Raw genomic sequence first — 18,019 nt, 5'->3', positions numbered from 1 at the left:
ATAATAGTTAACTGTCCCTGTATTCTTTTTATTATAATTTTCTGTGTACTGTATTAAATATAACAAACGTTAACCTTTAAGGTAGAGTCTCTCAGTATAGAATAGTTTTTTTTGCTATAGTTCCACTGACTATTTTCTCATAGACTAAGGGCAAACTTAAGCCAGTTCCTCTTTATCTGTCTTTCACATGCCCAGCATGGTGCAGACCCTACAAAGAAAAACAGGGATGGAAATACCCCTTTGGATCTTGTTAAAGATGGAGATACAGATATCCAAGATCTACTTCGGGGAGATGCAGCTTTGTTAGATGCTGCCAAGAAGGGTTGTTTAGCCAGAGTAAAGAAGTTGTCTTCTCCTGATAATGTAAATTGTCGTGATACCCAAGGCCGACATTCAACCCCATTACATTTAGCAGGTAAGTGAATGAAGTTTCACAGATTTAAGCTGGTGACATCTAAGGTTCATTTTACCAGAGTAAAATATTTCCTGAAAGTAAACTGAAAAGATGCAGCTCAAATATCTCCTAATGCCACCATTACACCTGAGTGTGTTTGTGCAGGCCAACTGTGTTTCGCATTCACTTTAGTACTGGTGCATTACCTGCAGTAAGAACAATGGAAGGAGACTCTGCCAGTCAGTATAGCGCTTTGGAATCTCTATTCCAGTCACCATAGTTTTAAATTGTCTTTGGTGAGTGAGTTTTGGCTATAGAAACTTGAAAAATCAGCCTGCTTAAACAGCCTTCCTCATGGGAAGTTAAAGCTTTCCATTCTTTTGAGGACAGCCGTTAAGCACAAGCAGAAAAAAATCTTAAGGCTTTCAAAAGTTATATAAACCTATTACCAAAGTTGTTATATTAATTCATTAGGCCTGCTGTCACAAGGTACCACAGACTGGGTGACTTAACAGAAATTTCTTTTCTCACAGTTGTGGAGATCAAGGCATTGGCAGCATTGGTTTCTCCTGATGCCTCTCTCCTCGGCCTGCAGGTGGCCACCTTCTCACTGTGTCGTCACTTGGCCTTTTGTCTGTTGTGTGCACATGCCTGGTGTCTCTCACTACCTGTCCTAATCTCCTTTTATAAGGACACCAGTCAGATGGGATTAGGGCCTTCCCTAACAGCCTCATTTTAACTTTTACTACCTCTTTAAAGACCTTACCTTCTAATACAGTCACATGCTAAGGCACAGATGGTTAGAGCCATTACAAGAATTTGGGAGACAGTTGAATACATAACATTTTTGTAAGTTTCACTCATGAAATTGAAACAGTCCACCTTTGTTTTTAGTGCAGGTGCACAACATTTCGGTTCAGCTTCTTTAGCTGCATTGAAAATGCTAAGGAGGGCGCCTGGGTGGCTCAGTTGGTTAAGCAACTGCCTTCGGCTCAGGTCATGATCCTGGAGTCCCGGGATCAAGCCCCACATCGGGCTCCCTGCTCAGCAGGGAGTCTGCTTCTCCCTCTGACCCTCTTCCCTCTTGTGCTCTCTGGCTCTCATTCTCTCTCTCTCAAATAAATAAATAAAATCTTTAAAAAAAAATATTAAGGAATGGGCCATTAAAATCACTGAGCTTACAGCTGATACTTCAGTGGTGTTACGTTGTAGGCATAATTTGACTCAGACAAGTTTATCTAAATATAGTTTAAAAAGAAAAAAGTAAATAGAGAAAAAAGTAATGTAGGTGTTTCTGCCACTTTGTGTAATATGGGAGATGGAAGTCTACCCTTCTCTTTTTTTTCCTCTGTTTATTTTAGTCTCATAGTGTGAATAACTGAGTGTGTTCCTAGTATTTAAAAGATAATTTTGCTTATATATGATTTTTACCTTTAAATTTTCACCCTCTGTAAGTTGGGACCCCACTGTCCAAGGAAAAGAATTATTCTATCTATATGTCTTTTAGAGAATTTTGGAAGTGATAAGCACAAATGCTAACATGGTGAGAAAAGGCTTTTATACTTCCACTGGCAATCAGAAGTTTCTCGTCCATGCAAGACAGGATGTGACCTGTGTGTATCTGAATTATGCTGTGTATATTTATTTAGATTAGCTTTTCTATATCTTTATGGTAGCTTATCTAGAACATTTAATAGTTACTATTTAAACCCATGTTGTTGGGTGCCTGGGTGGCTCAGTTGGTTAAGCATCTATCTTTAGCCCAGGTCATGATCCCAGGGTCCTGGAATTGAGCCCCATGTCGGACTCCCTGCTCAGTGTGGAGCCTGCTTCTCCCTCTCCTTCTGCTCTTCCCCTCTGCTCCCTCTCTCTCCTGCTCACTCTCTTTCTCTCTCTCTCAGATAAATAAAAATCTTTAAAAAAAATAAAAATAAACCTATGCTGTCTTTGTAAGTGGTAAATAGGTTGTATATACAAAACATTTTTGTCCACTTGTGCAGTACTATACCTTGAGACCTGGAAGGACTTTGGATTCATTGTAATACTTAGCTTATGGTAGTTCTGTGGTTGTGTTTTTCCCTCCTTGATCTTATTAAATTTTTTGGCTTTACATCCTTCAGCAAAAGAATAAAAACTACAAGAAAATAAATGTGAAAAATATTTTGACTGTTTTAAAGTTTCAGGTGATAGCTGGTTTTATGTTGGCAAAGTTAAGTTCCAGATTTGCTCTCGATCTATGATACTAAGATAGCTGACAGTTCCCAAGATGACAGCTAAGAGGTTATGGTATATTTATAAAATGCTAAGTTTTATTTCATGGCTTTAGCAACACTAGATTTTGCTGCCAGACTTGCAGAGATATATATCCCAAAGATCTCTCTCTACAAAATGTCTCTGTGTCCTTCTGGGAAAATAGGGTCCTGAGACCCATGCTGGTGTGCTGTCTCCTACTCTGCTGGCCTCTTGTGTTCCTAACTTGGCTTTTATATGCTTGAATGCCTCTTACTTGTAGCCCTTGAGACCATGTACCTGAGTTTAGGAAGTTGCATATAACAACCATAAAGGCAAGGACTTTGGTAGAAGATTTTAAAAGGAAAGATACAAGCAAATCCATCAGTATAACTTTTGAGAGTCTCTGAAATGAATGAGTGTCATCACTGAAAGCTTCCAACTTGAGACCAGTGGGCAGTTTTTTCCATAAGATAAACTTTTAATAGACTGCAATGGGGAATATCAGATTTCTATAAAATCGCTTTATTTTTTAAAGAATGTTTATACAGATATATACAGATACATAGATGTAATTAATTTTTATATTAACAAGTGAAAGTAATTTTACTTTTTTTCTAAATTAGCTGGTTATAATAATTTAGAAGTTGCAGAGTATTTGTTACAACATGGAGCTGATGTGAATGCCCAGGACAAAGGAGGACTTATTCCTTTACATAATGCGGCATCTTATGGGGTAAGTTCTTTCATATTACCTTTAAAAATCTCTGAAATTTTCTAAGTGAAAATCAGTATTGCAGTTCAAAGGGCATTTAGTTTGACTTTCTCATTTTATAGAGGAGTAAATATGAGAACTAAAGAGATTTAAATAATGTCCAGGTCTCAATTCTGAATCTGTTTTAAGTGAGCTCTGTGACATGCAGCACATTTGTCATTCATTGTATTACCTTTCTTAGCACCTCTTATTTTCAGTGGGATATTGATGGTTTTGTTTATTTGTTGGTGCCAGGAAACCCTCTAGGACTCCTAGGAATCTGTAGAGATTCAGATGCATTGTTCCTGAATTTATAACAACCCTAAATGTTATAATCAGTATTGACCATCTTCAGTAGTATAGTTGCAATAAGTGAAAAAGTTTGCTGGTTTATAAATTGATGTTCAGCAGTTATAACACTTGAATAAATGAGAAATTGTTTAAGTTATATTCATTTATTTAGTTCCCATCCTGTGTAGAATTCTTAAATATTTTCTAATTTCTCAAGTTATTAAAACATCTGTAATTTTTAATCAACTACCCATAAATTACGATGTTGGGGAGAAACATAATTTTTCATTTCCAGAGTAGGTTTGAAAATATGGAAAAATAGGTATATAGCTAGTTTCTTTTTAGGAACTAAAATGTGATAATATTTCAGAGTGTAACAGGAGTATTTTCTTTTACAGCATGTGGATGTTGCAGCTTTACTAATAAAGTATAATGCATGTGTCAATGCCACAGACAAATGGGCTTTCACACCTTTGCATGAAGCAGCCCAAAAGGGACGAACACAGCTTTGTGCTTTATTGTTGGCCCATGGAGCTGACCCTACTCTTAAAAATCAGGAAGGACAAACGCCTTTAGATTTAGTTTCAGTAAGTGATGGACTCTTTGAAAAATCTCAGTGCTTTTCTGACTTTTTAAAGTTCACTTGGTGTATATAAAATGTCTTCGTGGTGAATGTGGCAAAATTATTTTTTAGCCCAATTTAAACATACGACTTCTTTGGTGTTATAATATGTAAATAATAGGATTATCAGGCAGTTAACTATTGTATCCTGAGTGCTTTTGGAAATAGGAAAAGGAAGTACATGGTATAGCTGCTTACATTATTAGTTGGGAAACAAAACAGGTGCATGCCCTCAGTGAAGGCTGTTAACAGTGCATACTGTGCAAAGTCATACAGGACATACGGGTCTTGATGAACTTGCCCAGCCAGGGACATTGCCCTCAAGGTACAGCCACAGAGCCTGCTTCTAGTAGGGATTCCCTTCCCTCCCCACCACCTCTTCCCAAAGTTCCTCTTGCTTACCTGACCAGTAGTGTTCATGAAACAAGCTTGTTCCTCCAGTTTTCTATGATATTTTTGGTTTGGTTTTTTTTTTCCTTCTTCTCCCAAGGGAACTCGTGCAGGCATCTCCATTGTAGCCTTTACCTCTGCTTTGTCTGCTGTGACACTGGTGTCTCTCTGGCCTCGACCACTGAGGAAATTGACCAGCGTGGTGGAGGGAAAGGGAGAAGAAATTCTTGTTGCGATGGGATGGACGGGAAGTCTCCTCTGCAGATTGCTTTCTACTGAGAGAGAGTCCACTGTTACAAGTTACACTGAGAAGCTGATTGAATTCAGCTGCACTGGGGGTTAAATAGATTTTTCTCAGCAGGCTGACAACCCAACTTATCTGCAATATTTCTTCAGGGAAATGTCTTTCTGGTTCCAAACTACCTGGGAAGTGCACTTTTCTAATTCATTCCACGCATTTGTTAGTCGACCAGACATAAGTGATGTGAAACAAAGTGCTCTAGAGGACAGGTATGGGCTTTAGAGTCCAACAGACCTGCCGTAGAATTCCAGCTCTACCACTTGGAGTTGTACAGTCTTTCACCTTGCCTAATCTCTAAGCGTCTGTCACATCATCTCTAAATGGGGTTTAAATATGTCTGGTTAAGGGGCACCTGGCTGGCTCAGAAGAGCATGCTGCTCTTGATCTTGGGCTTGTGAGTTTGGGCTCCACGTGGGGTATAGAGATTACTTAAAAATAAAATCTTTAGGGGCGCCTGGGTGGCCCAGTCGTTAAGCATCTGCCTTCGGCTCAGGTCGTGATCCCCGGGTCCTGGGATCGAGCCCCGCATCGGGCTCCCTGCTCAACAGGGAGTCGGGTTCTCCCTCTGCCCCTCCCCCCTGCTTGTGCTCTCTCTCTCTCTCTCTCAAATAAATAAAATCTTTAAAATAAATAAAATTGATACTATTGTAACTCATTTCAGTGTTTTTCAGAAAATCATAGTATCGAAGTTAGATTTTTTTTATGCTTTGCTACATTTAGCAGGTTTTTTTTATTTTCTGTGTCTTGAAACTGTTCTGAATTGTTTTATATTTAATAACAGTTTGATGATATCACTTGTTCTACTTTTTAAAATAATTATTTTTATATAATATGCAGTTCTAGTGCAAATCTGCTGAATCTTTGTCATATTTTTAAATGCATTCTGTTGGGTATAAGAGAATTTTAAAACTTGCTTATCACAGATTTAATCTCTCTCTTACACGCACACTAGGCAGATGATGTTAGTGCTCTCCTCACGGCAGCCATGCCCCCTTCTGCTCTGCCTTCGTGTTATAAACCTCAAGTGCTCAATGGTGTGAGAAGCGCAGGAGCTACCGGAGATGCTCTGTCTTCAGGTCCATCCAGCCCATCAAGTCTTTCTGCAGCCAGCAGTCTCGACAACTTATCTGGGAGTTTTTCTGAACTGTCTTCGGTAGTTAGTTCAAGTGGAACAGAGGGTGCCTCTAGTTTGGAGAAAAAGGAGGGTGAGACATTCTGCAAAAATAACTTTGTCTTGTAGCCACATATTTGTCATTTAGAATGCTAACAAGTCATTTTTTAACCTTAAATACAACTGTTAGTATCAGATTAATTAGCATAGTCTTCAAGTTTTAGTCTTTTATTGTTTTCTTCATGTTAGTAGAATTCCTAATGAAACTTTCTCCTTCTGAGTTGAGAGTTAATGAGTCTTATGCCACTAACCTACTACTTAGATGTAAATATGCTTTTTGAAAGGTTTAGAAGTCTTGTGGTTGAATAGGTCTGCTTTTATTTACCTCTTCCAGTGCATTGTTACAGTTATGAAATACCTTTACTCCATGTCAGATACCCAATTGTGAAGATATTTTTTTTAAGAGAAAGAAAAAGACACACATAGTTACAGTCTGTAAAACTGTTCTCTTTACCTTTTACCTGTCAAAATTTATCTCACCTTATGCAGCATTGTGGAACTTGTTTGCATAAACTTTTTTGTGAAGTAGCTTACATTCTCAAAGATAAGGAATTTTTTTTTTTGAGCAGAAATAAAATTGACTTATTAGTTTCAGTATGGACACTTATTTTAAAGATACAGTTAAAAGTAAAAATTTTTTTAATGAAAAGATTTTTTTTTTTAACCTGAGAGTGCCCCATTGGCTCTTTCTTCTAATGATGTTGAAATTTTGTAGCTTTCTCTTTTTGCAATTTTTGATGCTATGTTCAGATATTCAGTATTATATCCCAAATGCCAATTAGTAATTTGCTTCATCTTTACATTCTTCATGTGTATAATAATACCACAAAACTTTGATGTTGTAATGTTGATATATGTTACTCTGTTCATTCCGGATTTTTATTTTCCAGTTCCAGCAGTAGATTTTAGCATAACTCAATTTGTAAGGAATCTTGGACTTGAGCACCTGATGGATATATTTGAGAGAGAACAGGTGAGTAGATGAATTATTTTGCTTGGTTTGGTTTTCTATGGGACCTCAAGGAAAAATCAAGACATACTTGAAATGCCATGGACCATTCAGCCTGTTTGTGGGGAGAGGAGAATAGTTTTTTAAGACTGGAAATCAGTCACTCTTCTAATTTGGCTATCTTGGAATTACTGTTTAGTTTTTTAGCACATAAAGGTGGACTCTCATGAAATTAAAAAAAAATACATGGAAACAAATGAAAGTACACATTTCTTTCAAGTGCACATGAGACATTCTTCAGAATAGATCACATTATTAAGTCACAAATCAGGCCTGAACAAATACAAAAAGATGAGGAGATCATAGCATGTGTATTTTCTGACCACAATGCTATGAAACTTGAAGTCTACCACAGGAAAAAGTTTGGAAAGACCATAAATATGTGGAGGTTATACAGCTTTGCTATTAAACAATGAATGGGTCAACAGGAAATCAAAGGAGAAATTTAAAAATGCATGGAACAATGGACTCTCATGTAGTAATAGTAAAATAGCTTTCTCCAGTGGAAAGCTTAGCTTATTTAGCCCTTAAAGTAGGTTATCTTTGAGCTCTTGTTTGTTCAGTTCAGTTGTGTCAGTCACTACCTGCTCTGACACTTTGCTGGCCACTATGGGAAGGCACATAGATACGCTAGGTATATATCTGGGCTTTTCTGGAACAGCCCCAGTTTAAAGTACACTGTCAGAATATACTTACTGATTTTTTTTGGTTCAGAGAATATGGTTAATGTAGACTTGTACCCCTAAGGAACTTTTGATCTACTTATGGAGCTCTAACAATATATGAAGAAATAACTTTGAGGCATGGATTTTAGAAATCCCAAGGAAAAAAAGGTTACTGCTTGCTGGATTATTCGGGGAAAGCTTCAGGATTTCTGAATGTCTTCAGTTTCATAGAGTGAGAATAATATATTTGAGGGAAAAGGAATAGTTTGAACCTTGAGGCAGAAGTACTAGTTAGCGTAGTCCGGAGGCTGGAGGAAGCAGTGAAGGCATTGTATAAATAGGTTGGTTGTAGAGTGATGGTAGATAAGTGCATTTTTATTTTGCAGTTTAAGTCAGCTCAGGTTCTTATGCTGAATGAAAATAATGATATTTTTGGTAGTTCATACCTGTAATTTAATTAGCTGCAACTTTTCAGCTTCAGTTTAATAACTGGTTTGCTTTCATTTCTAAGCTGTTCACAAAAATCCGAATATATAAATCTAATACATTATAAGAACACCAGTATATGAATGTCTACCAAATGTAAGCCTTCTGAACAGTTTCATCCTCTTTTATCAGATCACTTTGGATGTATTAGTTGAGATGGGGCACAAGGAGCTGAAGGAGATTGGAATCAATGCTTATGGACATAGACACAAACTAATTAAAGGAGTTGAGAGACTTATCTCTGGACAACAAGGTATTTCATTTTAAATTAATGCTATCGTCAGTTTAACAGTTGGCATAAAGACAACCCTCAACTTACTAAATGATAATATATAAATCTGTGAGAGCAAGTCCATTTAATAGGAAGAACACTAGGATTCGGGAAACCTGGAATCAAGTTGTAACGCTGCTATTGTTAAGTTTCCTGAGCTTCTGCTGGTAATTTTGTGAACCTAAGTAAAATTTCTGGGCCATTCAGAAGTTTGGGAATTGCTTTCGCTCTTAAGTTACTCTAGCTCTAAAATTTTATGATTCTAAAAGATCAGAAACTTGAATATCTCCTATCTTATGGTAATAGGCAATGCCTAGGCATTCAGGCTGCCTATAAAATGTTGTAAATCTTTCTTTTGTTGTAAATGGCTAAATTCTAAACACTTGTAGGGGAAGTACTGGGAAACAATGTTGTAACTGAGGAAATTTGGCAGAACAGCATTGAATAATATCTTTATTTCTTCTGAATGTTGGTACTTTAAAAAAATGCAAATTGCATTTGTTCAACAGATGTTAACATTTCCTATATACCAAGTCCTGGGTATGAAAAGGTGAATTGTTCTAAGTATCAAGACCACATTGTTAAACTGAGGGCATGATTTACCATGCCTGGGGTCAGACAGTTCCTGTCATTGAGGTCCTGGCTATACACCTGGAGTTCAAAAAAAACCTAGACTAGCAAAAATGAAGACATTTTCAGGGAAGGATGTATGATAGGATAGGGTCCATCTCTTGAAAAAGAAAAAATACCTCTAAAAATTAGGTGATTGAAGCTAAGGAATACTTCAAACTGGAGTTCTGGAATAGGATCAATTCAAGGTGGATGTACTTTACTTGCCTGGTAGGGTCTAAGGCAAAAATGTTTAAAATGTGAGGTAGTCTGGAATATGTCTTATAATGACAAAATTGTGTAAGATAAAAAGGAGGGGAACACCCATGGCTCCCTGGAATGTTAGAATACAATATAAAAAACATCAAAAATGAAGAGAAACCAGAACCCTCAGTTGTGGATGGCCATCATGACTCTACTAGAATAATAGTAGGTAGATCTGGTTAGGATAGAAATTACAGTGGAGTACTGGAATAAGAGGGATCATTTAGGATAAAGGGGCAGGTTAAAAAAGAAATTAGGCAGTGTTCATTAAACATACAGTGTCTAGGATACAGTTATTAAGACTGCATTGAAAGGCTCAGGAAACAATGGCAGAAACAAGATATACTGCCTCCAAGTGGCAGAGATATGTAACTCAACGCCACTTCTGGTCTGTAGTCATTCTGTTACATCCAGCTGCAATTGCAAAGGAACGTTCATTCCTACATGAAGAATTGTCGTGACACAGAATGACTCTTTCTGCTCTAGCATATCAAGGTCACTTGCCTGCATAAAGTTACCACCTTTCTTGTCTTCATTTGAAGCCAGGATTCTATACATTTGTTATACCTAATTTGCAAAGTGGAACCAGTGGTAGTCTTCTGACAGTGTCATTTTGCTGGCTTAGCCCTAGCTATCATTCAGTGCATCAAGTCAGTAGATTACTTGTCCTCATCTTTGAGCACTGATAAAAGATCTTGGGATGGTACACAGATGCTTTAGTCAAGCATGTGTTGTAGTCTTTATTCTGTTAAGTCTTTATTCTCTGAAATATTCCCCTTTATAAGTCCCCACACTTCTTGTAGATATTGTAATTCAGCTATAAGTCTTTATCAGAGTTTAGCATGTTGCTGGTAGTCTTGTTATTCAGACCAGTACTCAGAACTAGAATAGTGCTCTAACTCTCCAGGGCAAACTGCTGGGCGCTGATCTAGCAGTAATGGATTTGATCCCTACCTGGGAAAACAGCAGAGCTTTAGAGATCTTGTTGTGAGGACTGAAGGAGAGGTGTGTTACAAATATACCAAAGAAATTAGAAAATTCTTTTTAAGATTCCACTTAAACTTTTGTGAGAGTAAAGGTTCAAAATATATAGTTATCTTGACCATTGATGTTCAGAAAACACAACATTCATTGCTGAATTAAAAACTGTTATGGGTTAGAATAAGCATTCAGTAGTTAGTAAACTTTATGGAGTTATTCTGAGATGATTCAGAATTATCTGAGGCTATACAAGTTTCTGTCATAATTCATCCTCATATTTACAAAAATTAAAGACTAAACGCTGAAAGGGCTGTATAGTTAGTGAAGGAAATAATCCGAAGAAAAAAATGTGTGACAAGCTCCTTAAGAATAAGAGATAAAGAATAAAAAGATTTTCTGAACTATTCTCAGAAAACCCTTACAGCTTGTCGAGTCAAAATTAGTAGTCTAAATGCAGTGTGGTGTTTTGATTTGGATCCTAGAACAGAAAAAGGACATTAGTGGGAAAAACTGGTGAAATCCAAATAAAGTCTATAATTTACTTACTGAGTGTGACAGATGCACTGTGGCTATATAAAATGGTAACATTGGGGGAGCATTAATGTCCTTAATGGTAACATTAGGAAGTTGAGTGAAAGGTACACAGGAATTCTCTGTATGATCTCAGCCTTCCTGAAAGTCTAAATTCATCCAAAATTAAAAGTTTTTAAAAATCAGTAGTAAGCATCAGATAAATGAAGTGGCTGTTTTTGGTTGATGTTAATTGGGGTGGGTTTTTTTTTTTTTTTGGCAAATATTTTTTTACCTTCAAATTTCATTTGCTAGGTCTTAACCCATACTTAACTCTGAACACCTCTGGAAGTGGAACAGTTCTCATAGATCTGTCTCCTGATGATAAAGAGTTTCAGTCTGTGGAGGAAGAGGTATGTTCATATACCTTAAATGAATCTTGGTTCAGTAGCTAAACTTCCTAGAGGTTTCCAGATCTTAAAAACGTAGGGTTTTTTAATTGTCCCTAACTCTTTACCACCTGGAAAACATTCACAATCAGCATTTAAGATACACTCCCTCAATAAACGTTAATTCCAGTAATTTGGTTCAGTACTACAATTAATACTAACCCACAATTCTGTTGGAGAAGAGTTTACTGTCATTTGAAAAAAAAAAAAATGCCAATATTCCCTCCCTTCATGAAGGCAATTATAAAGCCCAGTATCTCAGACAAAACCCAGAGTATGTGGATGCTACTTATCTGGGAAATTTTTCTTCCAGCTTTCTTTCCACAAAACTCTTGGATCCACTGAAATCTCTGAATAGTGCCTTACACTTTGAAGAACATATGTGGGAGGAACACAGATAAAAAGTTGAGTAGGACTGAGTTCTAAAATTCAGGAAACTCCAATTCTCAATGAAGTACAAATTGTGCTTTATTATAAGGGCAACATGAATGGAAACAGATAAATAATTGTTTTTTAGCATGTCAGGTGGTTAGCTTTGTATGTTTAACTCACCTGTGCATCTGTTTCTTTTTTCTTTAGTTTGCATTATATAATTTTCAGCTGTAGTTCTCAGATTAACTAGCTAATTAGCTAATAGCTATCTCTAGAAAATAATACTTGTGAACTTATAGAATTCATTCCTTAACAAAAATATTAAAATCTCATTTTGTATTCTCAAAAATAGAATCATAGGAGTCAAGAACCATGTTCCCCATATCAGAAAAAACAAAAGTTAATACACATATATTTGACATTTTTCCATCAGATGCAAAGTACAGTCCGAGAACACAGAGATGGAGGTCATGCAGGTGGGATCTTCAACAGATACAATATTCTCAAGGTAAGAAGTTAGTGAAAATAAAGTTTTCTGAGACCATAGTTTTTCAAAGCCTGAAACGATAATTAACTTTCATAAGAATATAATGGTCTTTCAAGTGGGATTTATCCCTGGGCTGCAAGGTTGGTTCAACATCCACAAATCAATCAACGTGATACAATACATTAACAAAAGAAAGAACAAGAATCATATGTTCCTCTCAGTAGATGCAGAAAAAGCATTTGACAAAGTACAGCAATCCTTTCTTGATCAAAACTCTTCAGAGTATAGGGATAGAGGGTACATACCTCAATATCCTAAAAGCCATCTATGAAAAACCTACAGCGAATATCATTCTCAGTGGGGAAAAGCTGAGAGCTTTTCCCCTAAGGTCAGGAACGCGGCAGGGATGTCCACTCTCACCACTGCTATTCAACATAGTATTAGAAGTCCTAAGCACAGCAATCAGACAACAAAAAGAAATCAAAGGCATCCAAATCGGCAAAGAGGAAGTCCAACTCTCACTCTTTGCAGATGATATGATACTGTATGTGGAAAACCCAAAAGACTCCACCCCAAAACTGCTAGAACTCATACAGGAATTCAGTCAAGAGGCAGGATATAAAATCAATGCACAGAAATCAGTGGCATTCCTATACACCAACAAGACAGAAGAGAGACAAATCAAGGAGTCTCTCCCATTTACAATTGCACCCAAAACCATAAGATACCTGGGAATAAATTTAACCAAAGAGGCAAAGGATCTGTACTCAGAAAACTATAAAATACTCATGAAAGAAATTGAAGAAGACACAAAGAAATGGAAAAACGTTCCATGCTCATGGATTGGGAGAACCAACATTGTGAAGATGTCCATGCTACCTGGAGCAATCTACACATTCAATGCAATCCCCATCAAAATACCATCCACTTTTTTCAAAGAAATGGAACAAATCATCCTAAAATTTGTATGGAACCAGAAGAGACCCCGAATAGCCAGAGGAATATTGAAAAAGAAAAGCAAACCTGGCGGCATCACAATTCCGGACTTCCAGCTCTATTACAAAGCTGTCATCATCAAGACAGTATGGTACTGGCACAAAAACAGACACATAGATCAATGGAACAGAACACAGAGCCCAGAAATGGACCCTCAACACTATGGTCAACTCATCTTTGACAAAGCAGGAAAGAATGTCCAATGGAAAAAAGACAGTCTCTTCAACAAATGGTGTTGGGAAAATTGGACAGCCGCATGCAGAAGAATCAAACTGGACCATTTCCTTACACCACACACAAAAATAGACTCCAAATGGTTGAAAGACCTAAACGTGAGACAGGAGTCCATCCAAATCCTAAAGGAGAACACAGGTAGCAACCTCTTCGACCTCAGCCGCAGCAACTTCTTCCTAGAAACATTGCCAAAGGCAAGGGAAGCCAGGGCAAAAATGAACTCTTGGGATTTCATCAAGATAAAAAGCTTTTGCACAGCAAAAGAAACAGTCCACAAAACCAAAAGACAACCGACAGAATGGGAGAAAATATTTGCAAATGACATATCAGATAAAGGGCTAGTATCCAAAATCTATAAAGAACTTATCAAACTCAACACCCAAAGAACAAATAATCCAATCAAGAAATGGGCAGAAGACATGAACAGACATTTTTCCAAAGAAGACATCCAAATGGCCAACAGACACATGAAAAAGTGCTCAACATCGCTCGGCATCAGGGACATCCAAATCAAAACCTCAATGAGATACCACCTCACACCAGTCAGAATGGCTAAAATTAACAAGTCGGGAAACGACAGATGTTGGCGGGGATGCGGAGAAAGGGGAATCCTCCTACACTGTTTGGTGGGAATACAAGCTGGTGCAGCCACTCTGGAAAACAGTATGGAGGTTCCTCAAACAGTTGAAAATAGAGCTCCCATACGATCCAGCAATTGCACTACTGGGTATTTACCACAAAGATACAAATGTAGGGATCCGAAGGGGTACGTGCACCCCAATGTTTATAGCAGCAATGTCCACGATAGCCAAACTGTGGAAAGAGCCAAGATGTCCATCGACAGATGAATGGATAAAGAAGATGTGGTATATATACACAATGGAATATTATGCAGCCATCAAAAGGAATGAGATCTTGCCATTTGCAACGACGTGGATGGAACTGGAGGGTGTTATGCTGAGTGAAATAAGTCAATCAGAGAAAGACATGTATCATATGACCTCACTGATATGAGGAATTCTTAATCTCAGGAAACTGAGTGTTGCTGGAGTGGGGGGGGGTGGGGGGGGGGGGGTGGCTGGGTGATAGACATTGGGTAGGGTATGTGCTATGGTGAGCTCTGTGAATTGTGCAAGACTTGAATTACAGATCTGTACTTGTGAAACAAATAATGCAACATGTTAAGAAAAAAGAAAAGAAGATAGCATGAGGGGAAGAATGAAGGAGTAAGTTGGAGGGGGAGATGAACCATGAGAGACGATGGACTCTGAAAAACAAACTGAGGGTTCTGGGGTGGGGGGGATGGGTTAGCCTGGTGATGGGTATTAAAGGGGGCACATTCTGCGTGGAGCACTGGGTGTTATGCACAAACAATGAATCATGGAACACTACATCAAAAACTAATGATGTAATATGTGGTGATTAACATAACAATAAATTTTTTAAAAAGAATATAATGGTCTTTCTAGCTTACTAAGTCTTTGACATAGCATTAGGGGCTATTTTAGGAAAGATTATATCCTTGGAAGGTTAAGATTCTCAAAATCCCTATACTATTTTCTTTTTTTTTTTATACTGTTTTCTTTTTGGTGTTGTTTTCATAATGAATAATTCAGCCCCTGCTGAACATACTCAGGTGTAGAGGATATGCTTTATCTTGGAATAATGATAAATCCTGTAGGTTTAGGACTTTAAATATATAAACTATTAAGGTACTCTGTTATAACAAAGCTGAATTTTTTTGTGGCTCAGGAAAGGCCTCCATCTTTATACCATGCTTCCTTTTATTTGTCTTGTGACTACTCTAGGTTTCTTTTTTTTTTTTACTCCAGGTTTCTGTGAGTCCCCAAACATACCACTTTTCTATAATTTTAATAGTACTCCCTCTATATCTACATCTTTTCCAAAAACAGTCTTTAAAAAATGTTTTAAGTCATTCAAATGAGAGTCCTTTTTCTTGACAGGACCTTCTCAGGTATTCTTCTCAGGGCCTTTTCCAGCTTTGCTATGTTTTTCTTGAACTCTACAGCAAGCAAAAATGCACACTCTACTTGAGATGCATAAGTATTTTTGTTAATTATGTTGATATATTTAATAATTCTAAAATAAGACAATTAAAATGTGGCAAGTGTCTTTATAATACCTAAATTTTTTTTTTAAAGATTTTATTTATTTATTCATGAGAGACAGAGAGAGAGAGAGGCAGAGGGAGAAGCAGGCTCCCAAGGAGCAGGGAGCCCGATGTAGGACTCGATCCCAGGACCCTGGGATCATGACCTGAGCCGAAGGCAGACGCTTAACCATCTGAGCCACCCAGGCGCCCTATAATACCTAAATTTTAAACTCAAAAGTAAATAGTATCAAATCTTTCATCTGTTTTATATTACTGTTTCAGAATAATAAACTATTATGAGTATAATATTAGATATCATATTTTAGAGTTAGTGAATACTAAAACTGTTTATTGAAATTGCTATGTTCATACTATTAGATGATTTAAAACAAAAGCACACATTATTCAGGTAAAGGAATCCTACTTCTGGAAGCTCCTTTTTATTTATATCATAGTATGACAAGAATAACGTCTTGAGATTTCCATTCATGAACATACATAATAATTTTTAATAAAACAGTTATGTCTATTACAGGCAGGTTTCAGTCAAGGCTGCATTATCTGCAAGCAGTAACAAAATGTATAGAGATTTGTTAAGGGTGAGGGCAGGAGAGAGAATATGTTTTTGATTTTCAAAATAGTTAAAAGTCGAGAAAAGATACACTGTTTTCTTCCTCTGTAAAGATATTTTAATGCAATATTTAATGAATTTTTCAGTGATAAAACTTATTTTCCTTTTTTTAACATGAATGAGATCTTTCAGTTGTGTTCGTTGATTACATCTGTAGCAGTATTTTGAGTGTTTTTTTTTTTTTAAGATTTTTATTTATTTATTTGACAGAGGAGAGACACAGTGAGAGAGGGAACACAAGCAGGGGGAGTGGGAGAGGGAGAAGCAGGCTTCCCGCGGAGCAAGGAGCCCGATGCGGGGCTCGATGCGGGGCTCGATCCCAGGACCCTGGGATTATGACCTGAGCCGAAGGCGGACGCTTAACAACTGAGCCACCCAGGCGCCCCTATTTTGAGTGTTTTTGAGCCAAGACTAAAACCACCATCTCCCAGATGTGCTCTAGGACCAGTAGGGGGTGTAACACCTTTAAACACAGCCAAGAAATAGCTCTAGGATTGTGAATTTTGATCCTAGAAATACTCCAAATGAGACCAGCATCCATCCATCTTTAACTCTTCTCCAAACAAAAATTTTAGGAATTGGAGGGATAGGGAAGATAGAGGGTGTGTCTCTGTGTCTGTGTACATATTTTTAAAATGGTGTTTGAGGGCGCCTGGGTGGCTCGGTTGGTTGGGCAACTGCCTTCGGCTCGGGTCATGATCCCAGAGTTCTGGGATCGAGTCCCACATCGGGTCCCGGCTCGGCGGGGAGCCTACTTCTCCCTCTGACCCTCTCCTCTCTCATGCTGTTTCTCTCTCTCTCTCTCTCTCTCAAATAAATAAATAAAATCTTCAAAAAAAAAATGGTGTTTGGGGCGCTTGGGTGGCTCAGTCGTTAAGCGTCTGCCTTCGGCTCAGGTCATGCAGAGTCCTGGGATCGAGCCCCTCATTGGGCTCCCTGCTCCACAGGAAGCCGGCTTCTCCCTCTCCCACTCCCCCTGCTTCTGTTCCGTCTCTCGCTGTGTCTCTCTCTGTCAAATAAATAAAATCTTTAAAATAAATAAATGGTATTTGGTGTGGCTATTCCAAATATTTTTAATTAATAACAGATAAAGGTCTTTATGTATGAGACCAAGTATTTTTAGTTGACTAAAATAAAACATAGTTTACATTTCAGAAAAAACTTTTGCCTCTCTACTGGCTATGTGGCCCATTTTGGTTAAGATGAACAAGTAGGTAAGTATGACCTAAAGATTTTGATTTTTCCGATTTCTTTTTTATAGATTCAGAAAGTTTGTAACAAGAAACTATGGGAAAGATACACTCACAGGAGAAAAGAAGTTTCTGAAGAAAACCACAACCATGCAAATGAAAGAATGCTATTTCATGGTAAGAGTCCTCTTCCCCGAGATGCCTGGCTGGCTCAGTAGGGAGAACATGCAACTCTTCATCTCAGGGTTGTCAGTTCAAACCTTACTTAAAAAAAGATTCTTCTTCTGCTACCCTGCCACCATCCTCTTCTACATTAGTTTTTTTGGTCACATAGGAAATAATGAGTCTATTTTTCTCATGCCACTTTTTAAAAATAAACATTATTTCTGTAAATACTACATTTATATTTGTATTTCCAACCTCTTTTGAGTTTGTATATTTTATAATGGATTGTTTATAAATAGGACTGCCATAAGGACAAAATATAGAAATGGAAATGTTAACTATTCATATTTTCCTATTCTCTTTATATTGATACTGCATATTATCACTCTGAGAAATGGTGTATTTTCCTTTTAACTAGTTGATTGAATTAAATTA

The 18,019-nt window shown here is 37.5% G+C and overlaps 1 protein-coding gene across 2 annotated transcripts in view; it reads left to right on the top strand.

Moving 5' to 3' along the window:
* Positions 1 to 18,019, top strand: part of TNKS2 (tankyrase 2) — a 71,189-nt gene that overhangs the window by 43,241 nt on the left and 9,929 nt on the right. The window contains exons 16-24 of one of the 2 annotated variants that reach the window (XM_025880541.2): positions 196 to 415; positions 3,250 to 3,359; positions 4,067 to 4,255; positions 5,934 to 6,186; positions 7,043 to 7,125; positions 8,445 to 8,565; positions 11,263 to 11,360; positions 12,202 to 12,276; positions 17,491 to 17,596. In XM_025880541.2, coding sequence (XP_025736326.1) covers positions 196 to 415; positions 3,250 to 3,359; positions 4,067 to 4,255; positions 5,934 to 6,186; positions 7,043 to 7,125; positions 8,445 to 8,565; positions 11,263 to 11,360; positions 12,202 to 12,276; positions 17,491 to 17,596 — 1,255 coding nt within the window. The remainder of the gene's footprint in view (positions 1 to 195; positions 416 to 3,249; positions 3,360 to 4,066; positions 4,256 to 5,933; positions 6,187 to 7,042; positions 7,126 to 8,444; positions 8,566 to 11,262; positions 11,361 to 12,201; positions 12,277 to 17,490; positions 17,597 to 18,019) is intronic. The other variant, XR_012381714.1, reaches the window with a different exon arrangement.

This window comes from Callorhinus ursinus, unplaced genomic scaffold (assembly GCF_003265705.2).
Source record: "Callorhinus ursinus isolate GAN/ISIS: 27379988/994484 unplaced genomic scaffold, GSC_fseal_2.0 scaffold20, whole genome shotgun sequence".
In the NCBI taxonomy this organism is placed as follows: domain Eukaryota; kingdom Metazoa; phylum Chordata; class Mammalia; order Carnivora; family Otariidae; genus Callorhinus; species Callorhinus ursinus.
This window is presented reverse-complemented; position numbering and strand designations above follow the sequence as displayed.